At 49.8% G+C, this 15,598-nt stretch overlaps 7 protein-coding genes across 8 annotated transcripts; 6 read left to right on the top strand and 1 right to left on the bottom strand.

The window, feature by feature from the left end:
• Nucleotides 1-140: 140 nt before the first annotated feature.
• On the bottom strand, nucleotides 141-3,089 carry LOC120455407 (mannosyl-oligosaccharide glucosidase). The gene is made up of 2 exons (XM_039641548.2): nucleotides 1,318-3,089; nucleotides 141-1,249 (listed from the first exon to the last, which is right to left on the bottom strand). The coding sequence occupies exons 1-2, from the start codon at nucleotides 3,074-3,076 to the stop codon at nucleotides 354-356; spliced, it is 2,655 nt and encodes an 884-aa protein (XP_039497482.1). The 5' UTR covers nucleotides 3,077-3,089; the 3' UTR covers nucleotides 141-353.
• A 241-nt stretch (nucleotides 3,090-3,330) lies between these two features.
• Nucleotides 3,331-4,071, top strand: LOC120455988. The gene has a single exon (XM_039642544.2). The coding sequence runs from the start codon at nucleotides 3,433-3,435 to the stop codon at nucleotides 4,048-4,050; it is 618 nt and encodes a 205-aa protein (XP_039498478.1). The 5' UTR covers nucleotides 3,331-3,432; the 3' UTR covers nucleotides 4,051-4,071.
• A 286-nt stretch (nucleotides 4,072-4,357) lies between these two features.
• Nucleotides 4,358-5,053, top strand: LOC120455682 (uncharacterized protein C1orf131). Its single transcript, XM_039642091.2, has one exon. It carries the CDS (start codon nucleotides 4,458-4,460, stop codon nucleotides 5,004-5,006), a length of 549 nt encoding a protein of 182 aa, XP_039498025.1. The 5' UTR covers nucleotides 4,358-4,457; the 3' UTR covers nucleotides 5,007-5,053.
• A 225-nt stretch (nucleotides 5,054-5,278) lies between these two features.
• LOC120455488 lies at nucleotides 5,279-5,749 on the top strand. The gene has a single exon (XM_039641725.2). It carries the CDS (start codon nucleotides 5,383-5,385, stop codon nucleotides 5,689-5,691), a length of 309 nt encoding a protein of 102 aa, XP_039497659.1. The 5' UTR covers nucleotides 5,279-5,382; the 3' UTR covers nucleotides 5,692-5,749.
• Nucleotides 5,750-5,860: 111 nt separating this feature from the next.
• LOC120455487 lies at nucleotides 5,861-10,383 on the top strand. 2 transcript variants are annotated; one of them, XM_039641722.2, is made up of 2 exons: nucleotides 5,861-6,519; nucleotides 6,968-10,383. In XM_039641722.2, the coding sequence occupies exon 2, from the start codon at nucleotides 6,981-6,983 to the stop codon at nucleotides 9,726-9,728; it is 2,748 nt and encodes a 915-aa protein (XP_039497656.1). In that variant the 5' UTR covers nucleotides 5,861-6,519; nucleotides 6,968-6,980; the 3' UTR covers nucleotides 9,729-10,383. The 2 variants fall into 2 exon arrangements, with proteins under 2 accessions (XP_039497656.1, XP_039497658.1); XM_039641724.2 differs by lacking the exon at nucleotides 5,861-6,519 and adding an exon at nucleotides 6,895-6,911.
• A 610-nt stretch (nucleotides 10,384-10,993) lies between these two features.
• Nucleotides 10,994-13,755, top strand: LOC120456301 (segment polarity protein dishevelled). Its single transcript, XM_039643047.2, has one exon. It carries the CDS (start codon nucleotides 11,447-11,449, stop codon nucleotides 13,301-13,303), a length of 1,857 nt encoding a protein of 618 aa, XP_039498981.1. The 5' UTR covers nucleotides 10,994-11,446; the 3' UTR covers nucleotides 13,304-13,755.
• Nucleotides 13,756-14,166: 411 nt separating this feature from the next.
• LOC120455195 lies at nucleotides 14,167-15,567 on the top strand. Its single transcript, XM_039641138.2, has 2 exons — nucleotides 14,167-14,475; nucleotides 14,546-15,567. Exons 1-2 carry the CDS (start codon nucleotides 14,267-14,269, stop codon nucleotides 14,703-14,705), a joined length of 369 nt encoding a protein of 122 aa, XP_039497072.1. The 5' UTR covers nucleotides 14,167-14,266; the 3' UTR covers nucleotides 14,706-15,567.
• Nucleotides 15,568-15,598: the final 31 nt, after the last annotated feature.

Below are 15,598 nucleotides of genomic sequence, written 5' to 3'. Positions count from 1 at the left end.
TGTTTTTTAAAAGCTACGCATTGCTGGTAATTAATTAACTTAGCACACTAACATAGAAACTACTTAAGACCACTGCGAGCCATAATCTTTGGATAGTGTTGGTCACAAGCAACCGAACCGACACACGAAAACTACAAGAATCTTAGAGGATTTTCCATAGTTTTGCTACATTTAAAGTACATTTATTTGGTACCCGTATTGGGACCAAAAAGAAAACCCAGCTATTCCAAACACAAACGCATTGATCATTTCAAGGAATCCGGGCATGGGATGTTCGTTTGAGGAACTCACAGCAGATTTGGCAGGCAGACCGGAACCGGAACCGAGTCCCGAATCCCGAACCCGAACCGGATCTAGAATTGCTCGGCCATCAGGAGGACGACGGTAGCCGTCCAGCCGGTGAAGGGATTGCAGCCCTTGCCCTCGCCGGTGGTGTCATCGTACTGCTCCCACAAGTAGCCGCTGCGCTTGTACTGCCGCAAGATGTTGCCCACCAGATTGTCGCGCAGTTCGGCGTAAATTTGGCGCGCCAATGCCGCATTCGGGCCCTCAATCTTGCCATAGTGATTCAGCGCCTTGGCCGCCAAATAGTTGATATTAATCCAGATGGGGCCGCGCCAATACGGCGGATCGTGTTCCGTGTTGCGCTTCATGTACAGTGGTGATCTCTTCGACAGCGAACGCAGACCGTAGTTGGTCCACAGCTGCTCCGGATCGCGCAGATCGTGTAGCAACTTGGTAAGATACGGCGAATCGTGATCCAGTTGCTCCAGCAGCAGCGGAAACAGGCTAACATAGCCAAAAGTACTGTCCACGAACTGATAGGTGGGCTCCTCGCCGGTCACACGTTTCATCTCCGGCTGCTGGTAATGCTGATGATGATGCCGCTGCTGCTGCTGCGGTGCCATGGACGGCGGACGCTTTAGCTTCACCTGGTCCGTGTGCAGACCCCAGTCGGCATACTGTTCGCTGTACGGCGCCAAGTGGAGGCGATTCAGTCGCACATTGTCGGTTAAATAGGATGCCGTCTCGTAGTATTTGGCATCGTCCTTGCCCAACAGAGTGGACAGCTCGGCCATCACGCCAGCGGCCAGGGCAATCCAGCAGCGCAAGTCCAGATGGCGCTCCTTGTCCGTGGGATGCGAGGCGCGCGGATAGTCGTCGAGGCCGGAGGACAAGCTCTTGGGGTTCAGCTCACGCATGGTAGTCGCGTTCCTTCCACGCCACAAGTATGTGCCCATCAGCTCACCTGAAACAGAACGCCGCAATGAACACCACATAGACAGGGATAGCAGGATAGGTGACTTAATAACTTACCCTTCTGCGTGGTGTTAAACCAATTGAACCAGGCCTGCACGCGCGGATACAACCGCTCCAGCGTGGCCAATCTTCCGTTTTGGGACAACTCCGCCCGGTGGCTGGTCAGCAGTTTCTTTAGCGTAAGGAAGAACGTCGGCGGATTGGCGTTGCTGTTTCGCTGCGTAACAAACTCCTCGGGCACCTTGGCCAGCGCCTCCACGCCCAGGATCTGCTCTCTGGGTATCCAGCCCTCCACGTTGAGCAGATCGAACCAATGGCATATGATGTCCAGCTCGATGTCCACGTCCCACGCACTGATCAGCAGGCCGTGGAAGCCCTCGTCCCACAGGAAGCCCCTGGGAAAGAAGCTTCTCGACGGCACGGCCGTGTACAGTGGAGCCTTCCAGTAGGGCACCGGATTCTTGGTGTACACCGATTGCACCCGACTGGAGCCGTAGAAGTAGCCAATGCCGCCCAACAGATTGCTGAAAGCGTTCCGCGCAAATCTCACCTCCTCCGGGGAGTGACCCTTCTGCTTCAGCTGGAAACGCTCCTCGAATCGCTGCTCAAACTGGGATATTTTCGCCTGCAGCGATTCCTGATAGGCTCTGCCCGTGGGTGGCTTGGGTATGGACTCGCCCAGGGAGAAGCCCGACGTCGACTGGTAGGTGATGTCCAGCGTGAAGTCCACCTCCGCCGTTATCTGTATTGCTATGAAGTTGGGCTCCGGATTGGACGAGGGCAGGCCGTTCTGCGAGACTATCTCACCGGGCAGCCCAATAAAGCGGTTGCCACGCTTGTCGGCGAAGGCGCGAAAGTGTGAGAAGAGCGTATCCTTAAGCTTGGCCAGCGACGGAGCCACCGTGCTGAGGTAGGATTTATGCAGGATCTTACCCTTGACGGCATGAAAACGCACTTGAAACTCGCCCAGGCCCTGCGCCTCACCATAGACGCCCGGCTCCGGACTCTTGTCATCCGACACGTACTTAATATGGCCATTGGTGCGCTCATCCAATGCCACATACCAGATTAGCGAGATGCTCTTGTCCCACGCTCTTGTCGTATTCCTCACCGAGATCCTGGCCGTCCAGTCGCCGCCGTACTGCTTACCCTCCGGATACTTCACGAACGAGGTCTTCAGTTCGAAGGGCAGATCCTGGATCTCCTGAACGCCAAAAGTGCGGCCATCGTGATGCGTCCAGCCGTACGAATCCAATTTATCGCCCTGTTCGCACCAGTGACGAATGCCCTGGCCACCGGGGCCCAGATTGCTGGGCGTGTACCACATCAGACCCATGACCAGAGAGTGCGGATCCCTGGTTTTCATCCCAAAGTACGTCAATGGCCGGTAGGAGCCCCAGTAGCGATCCGGCTGCTCCAGGCCGGCATGCACCACCATCTTCTGGTGATCGAAGGGCGTGTTCACGCGCGTCTCCAGATAGCCCAGGTATCCAAAGTACGAGGCTATCGCCAGGCAGACGCATCCGATCATCGTTTTCCACTTGTCCAGAATCAAATTCGATGATAAACTGAATCCCGGGCTACGTTTCTGTTTGGCATTGGATGACGCTGCTGCTGCCGCTGCCGCCGCTGCGGCTGCTGCTCCAGATCCGGATGAGGATGCAGCGGGCGTGGAGCCCGAGGAACTGCCCGTGTTCCTGGCCATTTTGCGCTTTTCCCTTGGCTCTACTCTATCGGCTATTTGTTGTTGCTTCACTTTTCTTGCCAGCGCATTGTTTTCTTTTTTATTTCGATCCGCGCAACGTTGCCAGATCATCGCCGAGCGGTTCCAACCGAGTGTGCAGAACACCTACGTATATATATGTATGTCATGTCAAGGGTTTGTGTCCTTGCTGTATATCATCTATATTTAAATAACAGAAATTAATTAATATTAATTGTTTGTATTTGTAAGTTAGTAAATAGCAACAATTTTGTTTGCACTCAAGCAATACAGCTTGAAAGCCACTTTAAAATCAGTACGTTATGGGCTTTTTAAATACCATTTTGGGTCACCTTTTCTACACATTTTTAAATCTTTCGAAATTTTTCTGTCACATCGTAGCTAAAAAAAAATAAAATATCCGAGTTTCTGAGCAGTTTCCATTCATCACAAATTGTTAGTAACCGAAAATGCTTAAATATTTGGCGGGAATCTTCACAAATCCGCGAAATGACTACGCCAATGGTCGCTTCAGCATGCCCCATCCAAGAAAGCCGGCAATAAGGCGTTTATCTCAGTTGGGGCCCAGGTTGCCCCAGGTGAAGATATCCACGAGGAGCATCATCAATGGCGGCAGGTTGGGAAACGGAAGGCTGAAGCCGGAAAACAGAGAGGCACGGCGACGTAGAGAGGGGAATCCACACCTGCCGAGACCCCATAGCCGATCATCCCAGAAAATCAACACCGGCTTGGATCCCATCAGCTACATAGTAAATGTGGCTGATTCTACCTCATCCCACGACGAGGAGGAGTCTGTGCCGCAATTCACCAACGCAGCAATCAAACTGAAAGCGCCACGGCATCGGAAACAGGATTACGGACATGTCATCCCACCGCCAGTAACTCGCGTGCCCAGTTGGTCGGGTCCTTTGAATGCCAATCCCTTCAACAATCTGGATGACCAGACCAATTGGAAGCTGGACTCCATTGCTGAAGATGCGGCCTCAATGGGATGGGATGCGATTTCCCTGCCCGATGAGTTTTGGTCAGCGACATCGGACTCGGAAGTGAATATTAAATATGAATAAATAAATATAATGTGAATGTAACGTGTTTTTATATATTAAATGTTGGACAACTGCAGAATTTGTTGAAAATAATTGGTGTTCAGTTGTTAATTCGATAAGATTTTACTAAAAAGAAAGAAACTTTATACAAAGTAATAATTTACTCAGTAAATATAAATAAATTCAGAATATAAAAGTTTTTTTTTCTAAAAAAAAAAGCTTTTTTTGAAATACAGACAATTTGTGACGTAACAAATCTTTTAAAGCGCCACCTTACAAGCCACACACACACCAACCGGTGCTGCCAGATGGGCATAGGCGCTACGTATGAATTAGTACATTTTTGCACTGTACATGTGCATCCAATATTTTGATTTCACATTATTTACTCTAATACTGTTAAAAACAATCGGAGAACTGACCGAATAATGAACGTCAGCACGGATTTTAAGCCGGTGCCCACGCGAGCGGCATTGGCATTGCAGAAAAAACAGGAGAACACCGAATTCCAGGCACTTGTCTTCCACGAGCCGCAGTTTCCGCCGAAAAGTGGACCAAAAAAGCAGGACGATGGCACCCAGAAGTCCCACAAAACAAAGGAGGGCGGCATCGAACTAAATCCCGAATTTGATATCAAGAAGGCGCGCCACGAGGTCCTCAACTTTGCGATCAAAAACCAGAGGGTGATCAAAAACAAGAGCAAGATGGAAATGTTTCAGTTGGTTAAACTGGGCGCCAAGCCACTGAAAAAGGCGTCCAAGAACTACAAGGAGTTGAAGGATGAACGTCAGCGGCTAAAAAATATTCGCGAGGAGCGCAAAAAGTTCCATCAGTTGGGCAAAAATCAAGCGGGCGCCGCCAGCGTTAAATGCCGCACAAAATCGCATAAGGAGCGCAACGACAAGAAGCGGGCGCCCGTTTCGCACATCGATCAGCACTACGGCAAGGCGCAGCCCAAATTCAAGACGAGAAAATAGTTGTTTACATAGCTCTTAGTCTATTAATAAAACTAGATTAGTCTAAAGATGGCACTGTTCAATAATGTCTTCATTTAGCAACCTAAACGTTACCGCAACGTCAGGTTAAAGAATGTTATATGTAATTGTACCCCACAGCCTTTTTAACTTTATATAAAAATAATTTAAATATTTAAACCAAAAAAAAAAGGTGACCTTTTAATGAAGTGTTTATTTTTCCGGCTAGGTGGCACCTTCACGCTTAAAGTCGCCTTGCCAGATTCTTCGCCAATAAGCGCACTTTTGGCGTTACTCAACACGGCCACTTTGTTGATACGTGATTACGTGAATTATTTTGCAAATTAAACGATACAAGTTAGCCACCCACAAGTTCAACATGTTCTCGCCCTCACGTGCCCTACGCCCGGCCCTGAGCCGCTGCTACAGCCAGATCAAGGGCGGACCAGTTTCCGGCGGTGGCCGACCCAGCGCCCCAGGATCTCCAGCTGGAGCCCCATCCTCGCCAGCCGTTGTGGGACTGACCAACAACTGCGTGAAGCCCACCACTGGACCCGTGGGACCAGGTGCCTCCGCCACCGGTGGCTACAAGGTGCCCGAATACTACAGCTTCAATCGCTTCAGCTACGCCGAGGCGGAGGTGGAGATGGCCAAGTACCGCTGCCCACAGCCCTCGGCCCTCAAATAGATCGATGCGAGTGTAACCGAATTGTTTATGTTAAATAAAAATGCCCATTAAAAAGAAATGCCTATTGAGAAATAGGAAATCGGTGTTGACTAATCGGTGTGACCGTTTGCCCAGTCAATCCAACATTTCGCAACACTGGCCGGCCGATGCTTTCCAACACCAGCCCTCCCCTCTCTTTCCAGTTCCATTTTCTCATCGAGAGCGAACAAATTCGAGCGCGGGAAGCATAATCGTGACAATCGTGTTAGAAAGCAAATACAATTCGGTGCGCACATCTAGCTGTCACAATTGCAGTCGAGTCAAACGATTTGTGTCGGCGATTGAGTGGAATTCAAAGTGCAAAACGCCTAAAAAGCCGTCGAGAAAAGCAACAACACACAGGGCCGCCGTGCATGTGTGTGTGTGGTACAGTTGGGTAGAAAAACATCGCCATCGCGCGTTGCCACCTGGTTGCGCTGCCGCCTCTCTTTCTCCTTCTTTTTTTCCGCCGTTTGCTTTGCTCTGCGCCAACAGTGTGGCCACTATTGCCACCACTTTTGCTGCTCTGCTTTCTGTTCTGCAGCTCAGTTGTTCGGTTATTGTTGTTGTGCATCCTGGCGTTTTGAAAACATACCAAATAGAAAGGCAATTTGCAGCCCAAAACCCCAAATACGATCAGCTCGAAAATAATAGCCAATTAAGTGTGGCCATCGACAGTAGCAGCAGCAGCGTTGCAGCGAGAGAACAATAAGCAAAAGAGAGCGCCGCGTTGTGAAAGTGCCAGCGAAAAGTCAGATTAAATTGAAGGCAAGCACAATCGTCCGAGAAAATGTAAAGCGATTTGCAAAGGTAAGCTCTGCTGAATTTCAATCAAGCGATATTCTCATCGCTCCATATTTGTGTGTGTGTGCGTGTAGCTTGTGTGTGTGCGTGTGCTTGCGTATGCATGTGTGTGTGTGTGCAACGACTGGCGCGCGAAAAAGTGACGAAAATAGGCGCTAGAGTTGCCAGAGCAGCGGCACATCACACACATATCAGTTGAATACAGTGGGCCCTGGCTGCGCGATACGGTGTGCATTGTTTTGCCTGGACAAGTAACGCAGTGTGCTGTGCAATTCCCATTGCCAATTCAATCACATTGTGTTCAAATCAATGTGACATTTTGAAAAACTACTAATAGTTGACAAGTAAATCAGCCGATCTCAGGATCCACGACCCACTGTACTCGTACTCGTATACTCGTATGTATGGTCACAATGTAGCTAATAATCCATTCCGTCTGTACCTCCGATTTCAGCTACCCATGAAAGATGCGAGCTGGAAAAAAACAGGCAGCTGAAAGCGTCAAGACACGTCCTTGCATCGTATACGTGAGGAATCTGCACGAGGAGTCGCCTTCGCGTGGAGGCACGCCAGCCGGCAAACTGAGGAAGAGGGATAACCAGCGGGAGGCGCAGCAGGAGCTGCGAGAGACCCGCACAAGACGTCGCTCCGTGGTCCAGGAAAAGCCCACTCCGCGCACCAGGCACCAGGCTGTGAAGCCAGAGTCTTCGCCATCACCATCACCGCCGTCGGCGCGTTCCAAGCTCATCAGGGAGTCCGTCAAGGACCAGCAATCCAGCAATCTGGCTAAGCGACGCGGCAATCTCCTGCTGGGAGGCGGATCTCATCCCCAGCCCGGTAGTCACCACAAGCTGGGTCTGCTCAAGCCACAGCAACGGCGCTCCGTCCAAGCGGAGTCGCCCAAGATGTACAAACAACCGGCCAAGCATATATCGGAGAGTCCACCGCCCACCATTGCGGCCAGTCGGTCACGGCGGTCGATCAAACCGAATCCGAAGTACGCCAGCGAGGATATGGTGACGCCAAAGTACTTGGCAGCCTTTGCCGATGGCGGTAGCCAGTCGATCGGTAGCCGCGGCCGGCAGGCCAAGCAGCTGTTTACGAACGACGACGACATCAGTGATCTGCTGGAACTGGACGAGGACGATGATGACGAGCTGGCGGACGCCGCCTTCAATCCCCAACTGCACAAGTCCGACGAGGACGACGACGACGACGAGGACGAGGACATGAGCGAGGCCGAGTACGAACAGGAGCTGCGACGCAAGCCGCCGCCCGTCAAGCGTGGACGTGGACGTCCACCGAAGGCGAGCAATGTCAATGCCAGCGCGACCAGCGGCGCAACTTCCAAGATATCCATCAATTCGAGCAGCGGCCGCACTGCACCCAGTAGCCTGCAGCAAATGCGTCGCACCATGGCCATGAATATGGCACGAAGCAATGCCAGCATGACGGACGGATCGGGCACTGGTTCCGCCACGGCCAAACGCAAACTGGACACCAGCGAAAACGAAAGTCCCGTGGCCCGCAAGCGCATGATCATCTCATCCGCCGGCGGCGGTGGCTCCCAACAGCGCAACGTGCCCGTGGTGAACGGTGCCACCGGCAAGGCGAGCGCGCACAATGCGACCACGGCGCGACCCAAGGTGGGCCAGGCGGGCAGTGTGTCAGCCAGGATGCTGCCACAGCGTCGGGGCAGCAGCTACAAGATTAACTCATTGACGAACTCCAACTCGAATTCGGCCAGCTCCACGCCAGCAACGCGCTCAGCTGGTGGTGGTGCCGCCAGCCACGATGCGAAAAACGAATCCGAGTCGGAGGATGTGCCCACATTCACCATTGTGAACATCGATGACATTATTAACCAGGACGATGTGCTCATTACCAGATCACACAATGCTTTGGCCGCCGCAGCCGGCGGCAATCCTAGCAAAAAGCTCCCTGTGGGCAGGCCCCGTACCAAGAATATCAACACCAGCAATTTGGGAGCCGGCGATAAGAAATCCATCACTGTCAACTCGGAGAAATCCATGCCCGCTGCTGCAAACAACAACACGGTGGGCAATCAGGCCAAACGCATCAAGATCCTGGCCAGCAACAGCAGTGTTAACACCAAAATGGGACCCGTGCATATCCAGAGTCATCAGAGTCATACGCAACAGACCAAGCCCCGTCCCAGGATACTCAACACCGAAATGGGCAAGAAGACGCAATCGATGAAGCCGCTGATGAGCATGGGCAAGGAGCTGTGCCCCACGGATGTGGACACCGAGGAGGACGATCCGGATCCTGATCTGGACTTCGATGACGATGATATACCGGCATCAATTGTGACCCGTAGGAATCCCAAACAGGCAATCGCACCAGCAGCATCATCTGGAGCAGCCGGGGGACACACATCCGCACTTAACAAGTGGACCAGCAATCGCCGCAATGTGCTGTCCACGACAGCGTCGACGGTGAATTCGCGTGCGGACAGGAAGCTGGGCCATCTGCTGGCCGATGTCGATGAGCAGCCTGTGTTCAAGAAGCCGAGCCTCAGTCCCCAGCGACGCAGCAAGGAGAACCATTTGCTGCAGCAGGAGCAGCGCGACAAGGAGGAGGCTACGCTGCGTGAGCTATTGCCCACCAGTGACGATGCCAGCAGTCCCAAATACTTTCCGCCCGAGACCACCACGTTCTGCGAGGAGGATGGGCGCGTGGTGAAGAAGATCACCTGCTACGAGACGTGGCACGTGATCAGTACGCCCAAGGAGACGCCGTCGAAGGTGACACGCCAGCAGCGCACCTGCCTGGAGCTGGCGCTGGTCAAGCTGGCCAATGTGGCATCCAGGATTAAGGTGCCCTCCGTCAAATGGACCAGCAAGGTGACCCTGTACAAGGTGTCGCCCTCGCTGATGACCCGCCAGACAATGACCATTTTCACGGGCGATCTCAAGGCGTACAACATACCCGAGGAGGACCGCCACAAGTATCAGCCGTCGTGTGTGCTCTTCCGACGCGCCGTCGTCGACAGGAGCAAGTGCCGGGTGCCCTACGATCGGGCCATCATCTTCAAGAACAAGTGCTTCTATGCAAACATCGATGGCAAGCATGTGAATCTGATGGGCGCCCCCGAAACGGTGACCTCCATCAAGGATGTGGAGATCCTGCTGGATATCGTCGACCGCCTGTCGCTCAGCAGCGCCCTGGTGGAGATGGTCAACACCAAGTGAGCGTGAGCTTGGCCCAGCTGGATACACCGTATCACATTGTAAAAATAATTCACACACAGCACCCCCTTATACACACACACAAACACACGCAAACACCCACCCACACACACACAAACACACGCAAACACCCACCCACACACACACACAAACACAATGCGGACACTCGATAATTTGTTTTATGCAGTAGTAAACGGATACTATACAAGTTTTTTTTTGTAAAACCATTAACTTAGTTGTAATAGCTAGTGTAGCGTAAATTTATATATATATATATATACCGTATATCTTAAACAGCAGACGGACATACATAAATACAGACGGCAGGTGTATCTATGTAATAAATACTAAACAATATTGCGTAAAATGCTCGCCGAACTCGAAGGGAATGCAAAGTTCCGTGCGGCCGAGGTATCAATCCTGATTTTAATTTTAACTGCGTTGGAATATATCCCCCCCTTTCTCCCAACACCCTTCCCCTACAAGTTCACACTTTCGGAACCCTTTTTTTAAACGGCAATTATCGTAGTTCATTTAATTAAGTTAGGCCGGACGTATATGTGTCTACGCCCGCGTGGAGGACTAGCTTTTAAGTCGAGTGTAAATTTAAGTGATCCCCTTCAAAGCATACAAATAAAAGGAAAACTGATTTAAATAACGAGCGCCATTGCGTGATAAATGGCAGGCGGGGTTATCTGGAAATCGGGGAGCTAAAAATAAACTGCGGCAGTCAACGCTGGAGATTTCTGTATGAAAAGCAAGGAAAGATAAGCAACGCAGGGTCCAAGTGGATGGGTTTCCTTGGTGAAATAAACATTAAAGAAGAAATTTACATAGACTCAAATTTGTAAGCAAAAAAGCATTTCTACTACGTTATTTATTTTAAATAAAATGTAAAGTTAGTAATCGAATTATAACTAAAGAAAGCTAGATATATCCTCTTATATTATAAAAGAATTACTCCTTTTGGCTTATTACAATAAATAGAACATGAATACTTTATTTTGAATAATTTTTTGAAATTTAACAATGTTTATCGATAACTTTGGTATTTTATTTTAAAAGCGCATAAACTAATTTCAAATTGCAAAACGAACTTCGACAGTCAGAGTCCTGCCACTAGAAAAAAAACCCCATTGGACTTTAAAATGCTTTCGTTGGCGTTTTTCTGGAATATTCTTTTAAGGGAAATGAAGAGAAATCTATCGAAATGCCATTGCAGATTACAACGGTCTGGCATCGCTCCAGTGTGACCAGGTGCCCGGCACTTTGGCATTCCGTGCGTGAAAAGCGGCGAACACACTGTTTTTTTTTAGTCTCAAAATTCTAACAAAATTATTGGTAAACTGGCAATATGCTCGTTTCGCCCCGCCCCCGATACGTGCACCGACATTAAAGCGCTAGAAATCAAGCTAATGGAGCAATATCGACACCGCTCAAAACGCATTCACAGCCGCCGCTGCCATTGAACCGAAATACCCAGCCCAAAAAAAAGAGAAAGAAAAAGAAAAGAAACGCGTGCGAGAGCGAGAGGGCTAGAGAGACCAGGGGGAGAAAAGCAGAATTGAGTGATTTTTGTAAAGGGTTTTCCCTTAGTTATTTCGTTTTTCCTGTGCTTTCCACTCCTCCCCCCTCTCCCCATCGCGTTGATACCGTCGCATTTGGCTTGATCGTGTTTTTCGTCGAGTTTTCCGTGGATTTCCGCAGTCGGCGCAGCAAAAATGGACGCGGACAGGGGCGGCGGGCAGGAGACGAAGGTGATATACCACATCGACGATGAGACGACGCCGTATCTGGTGAAGATCCCCATTCCATCCGCCCAGGTGACGCTGCGCGATTTCAAGCTGGTGCTGAACAAGCAGAACAACAACTACAAGTACTTCTTCAAGTCAATGGACGCCGATTTTGGTGTGGTCAAGGAGGAGATAGCCGACGACTCCACCATACTGCCCTGCTTCAATGGGCGTGTGGTGTCCTGGCTGGTCTCCGCCGATGGGACCAATCAGTCCGACAACTGCTCCGAGCTGCCGACCAGTGAGTGCGAACTGGGCATGGGTTTGACCAACAGGAAGCTTCAGCAGCAGCAGCAGCAGCAACAACAACAGCAGCAACAGCATCAGCAGCAGGTCCAACAGCAACAGCAGCAAGTGCAGCCTGTCCAGCTGGCGCAGCAGCAACAGCAGCAGGTGCTCCACCACCAGAAGATGATGGGCAATCCATTGCTGCAGCCGCCACCGCTCACATATCAGTCGGCATCCGTGCTCTCCAGCGATCTGGACTCGACCAGTCTCTTTGGCACCGAATCGGAGTTGACGTTGGACCGCGACATGACCGACTACAGCAGCGTACAGCGATTGCAGGTGCGCAAGAAGCCGCAGAGGCGTAAAAAACGGGCGCCCAGCATGTCTCGCACCTCCTCGTACAGCTCCATAACCGACTCGACCATGTCCCTAAATATCATCACCGTCTCCATCAACATGGAGGCCGTCAACTTTCTGGGCATATCCATTGTCGGCCAATCGAATCGCGGCGGCGACGGCGGCATCTACGTGGGCAGCATCATGAAGGGCGGCGCTGTGGCACTCGATGGACGCATCGAGCCGGGCGACATGATCCTGCAGGTGAACGATGTCAACTTCGAGAACATGACCAACGACGAGGCGGTTAGGGTGCTAAGAGAAGTGGTCCAGAAGCCGGGGCCCATCAAGCTGGTGGTGGCCAAGTGCTGGGATCCCAATCCCAAGGGCTACTTCACCATTCCGCGCACGGAGCCGGTGCGACCCATCGATCCCGGTGCCTGGGTGGCGCACACCCAGGCCCTCACATCGCACGACAGTATTATTGCGGACATTGCGGAGCCGATCAAGGAGCGACTGGACCAGAACAACCTCGAGGAGATCGTTAAGGCGATGACGAAGCCGGACAGCGGCCTGGAGATCAGGGATCGCATGTGGCTAAAGATTACGATCCCAAACGCGTTCATCGGTGCCGATGCGGTCAATTGGGTGCTGGAGAATGTGGAGGATGTGCAGGACAGGCGGGAGGCGCGAAGGATCGTCTCGGCGATGCTGCGCAGCAATTACATTAAGCATACGGTCAACAAGCTGACCTTCTCGGAGCAGTGCTACTACGTGGTGAACGAGGAGCGCAATCCCAATCTGATCGGCCGAGGACATCTGCATCCGCACCAGCTGCCGCACGGACATGGCGGCCATGCGCTCAGCCATGCGGACACCGAGAGCATCACCAGCGATATCGGGCCGCTCCCGAACCCGCCCATCTACATGCCATACTCGGCCACGTACAATCCAAGTCACGGCTATCAGCCGATTCAGTACGGCATCGCCGAGCGACACATCTCGTCGGGATCGAGTAGCAGCGATGTGCTCACCAGCAAGGATATCTCGGCGTCGCAGAGCGACATCACCTCGGTGATCCATCAGGCCAACCAGCTGACCATCGCCGCCCACGGCTCCAACAAATCCTCCGGCTCCTCCAATCGCGGTGGAGGCGGCGGCGGCGGTGGCGGCAACAATACCAACGATCAGGACGTATCCGTATTTAATTACGTATTGTAGAAACCTTTCTTTTTGCAATCAAATTGTGTTTTTAATTAATTAAATTAAATATGTACGATTATTCTTTTTTATATACGAGTATACAAAGCAAGCAAACAGCAAACAACAATATAATAATTATAATTATAATAATAATAATAATAATAATACTTATGTATATGTATGGTACGTGTAAGTCATAGAACAGAACGCTAAACACCCAGCCGCAACGAGTTAAGGATCAGCGGGCTCGTGAGGAGCGAGGAGCACCACAGGGATATCCGTGTCCGGCAGCAATCGGTTGTGGACCCGATCAGATCAGATCAACTGAGATATATGATATATATATATATATGTGTGCAGGAACGGACGGAACGGAGCAGCAGAGACGGCAGCACGACGGACAAGGATGATTTTGAATAAAGTTCTAAGAATTTAGTAATCACAAAGTAAATAAATACAAATAAAATGAATAATCGATGGCTTTTCCCTGTGCATAAGGTCGGGCTATTATCTCTGCGCTCGTTTTCAGCAGCTTTTAAGTGTAATATAAGTTGCCATTTTATTTGGCAGCCGGTTTTAAAATATTTTTAAAAGTTTCTTCATACATTTATATACAAATTTCTAGAAATTTAAACAAGATAATATTGTTATTTTCCCTAAATCAAGAACAAGCCACGAAGACGTGTGCACTCGGAACGGAAATATTCCGGGCATGGGTGTGCACTTAATAAAGAAAAGAATAATGAAACCTATAAATAGAAAAATCCGCTTCGTGCAGCAAATGCATTCAAATGTACCGCCCATTTCTGATATTTTGCAACACTGAGCCCACAAACCGATAGACCCCTTATCGAACAACAAATCTAAAGCGAATTATCGATTTCTTGCCAGAAAATTCGTGTAGACTAAAAATTTTACTTTGCAAAGAACACGCAAATTCCGAGTAAATTTAGATCTATTGAATAAGAGAATAAGAGAAATATGGCAACGGATGTGGAGCCGGTGGCGAATACGGCGGACAAGTTTTCCGCCAACGCAGAGGAGCTGGAGAGCTACTATCTGATGCTGGAGGCCGGAAATATTCCGGAACTGCAGTGGCAATTCCCAGGACGCAGGGCTCCATCGCCGGAGGCAGGATCTGGCGGCAATAGCAAGGAGCTGGAGCAGGCCACCGATGCCATTGAGCAGGAGTAAGATTATTTGCACCTCCAGCTAAAGAGTGGACTACATAACTTAGGTTTTAACTTCATAATTCTGCAGACCGCAAAAGGCCAACGACTTTGATTTCAGCGACGATGTGGCCCCCACCCAAATGCGTGTCCGCAGCCAGACATCCACGCCCAAGTCGGCCAAAAAGAAGACGGCCAACTTCGCCGGCGTCATGGAGACGCTGAAGAAGAAGAACGCAGAGAGCTCATAGCACCCGCCAAAATTCTAATGCCGATCTCGTCGAGGTGACCAGTTGCAGATCGTTCTCTATCGCCATGCGGATTAGTCTATATAGTTTTAAGCCATCGAGAGTAAGGTTAAGGAGCGTTCTTTTGCCAAATCCAAGAGGAACCCAGCTGTACTGCAAATCGAATTCATCTAGGACGCTCCTAGAAGTTTAGCTTGGAGTAGAAGATAGCTGCTAGTTAGCTAGGACTTAGAGAGAGTTTGCACTTCAAATTCAACATAACAGGCTTGTTAGGACTTTAATTAACATTACATTCGTATGACTAGCTTGTAGGGAATTGCATTGAATTGTAAGAAATCCATATGCAGACCAGTCTGTTGCATAAATTTGAGCAGTCTTTATGGAACTTCTGAGAGTTTCGTTTAGAGTAGGATATAGTTGTCAACTAACTGGCACTCCTAGAGAGTTTAAACTTCAATTACCCAATAACTAGCTTCTAAGGACTTTAACTGGCATTCCATTGCTCAGTTTTTCATTTAAGATCTTGTAAATTCAACGATTTCCAAGAACAAACCAACTTATATTTAAGCAAAGGGAAGTGTATTTGATCCCTGATTAGATCATAAGATTAGATATATATTATAAATGATAATCAAGTCCTTATTTAATATCTTACGACAATATTCTTGATAATATTGCCCAAAAACCGACGTTTGAAGAATAGGATATTAGGATAGACCAGATAAGGATTGATATCCGATAGATATAGGTATAGCATAGGCAAATGAAGATAGGTAAGCATCTGTACATAAAAGTAATAAGAACTGAATTTCACAAAAAGCTGTTAAAATCGTGTCTGAAAGTAAATGCAAACTGTTGAAATCAGCACAGGTATTCCACTTAACAATCTTAAGCTA

This window comes from Drosophila santomea, chromosome X, assembly GCF_016746245.2.
Source record: "Drosophila santomea strain STO CAGO 1482 chromosome X, Prin_Dsan_1.1, whole genome shotgun sequence".
Classification (NCBI taxonomy): Eukaryota; Metazoa; Arthropoda; class Insecta; order Diptera; family Drosophilidae; genus Drosophila; species Drosophila santomea.
The sequence above is the reverse complement of the archived record's forward strand: the minus strand, read 5'-3'. Positions and strand labels throughout refer to the sequence as shown.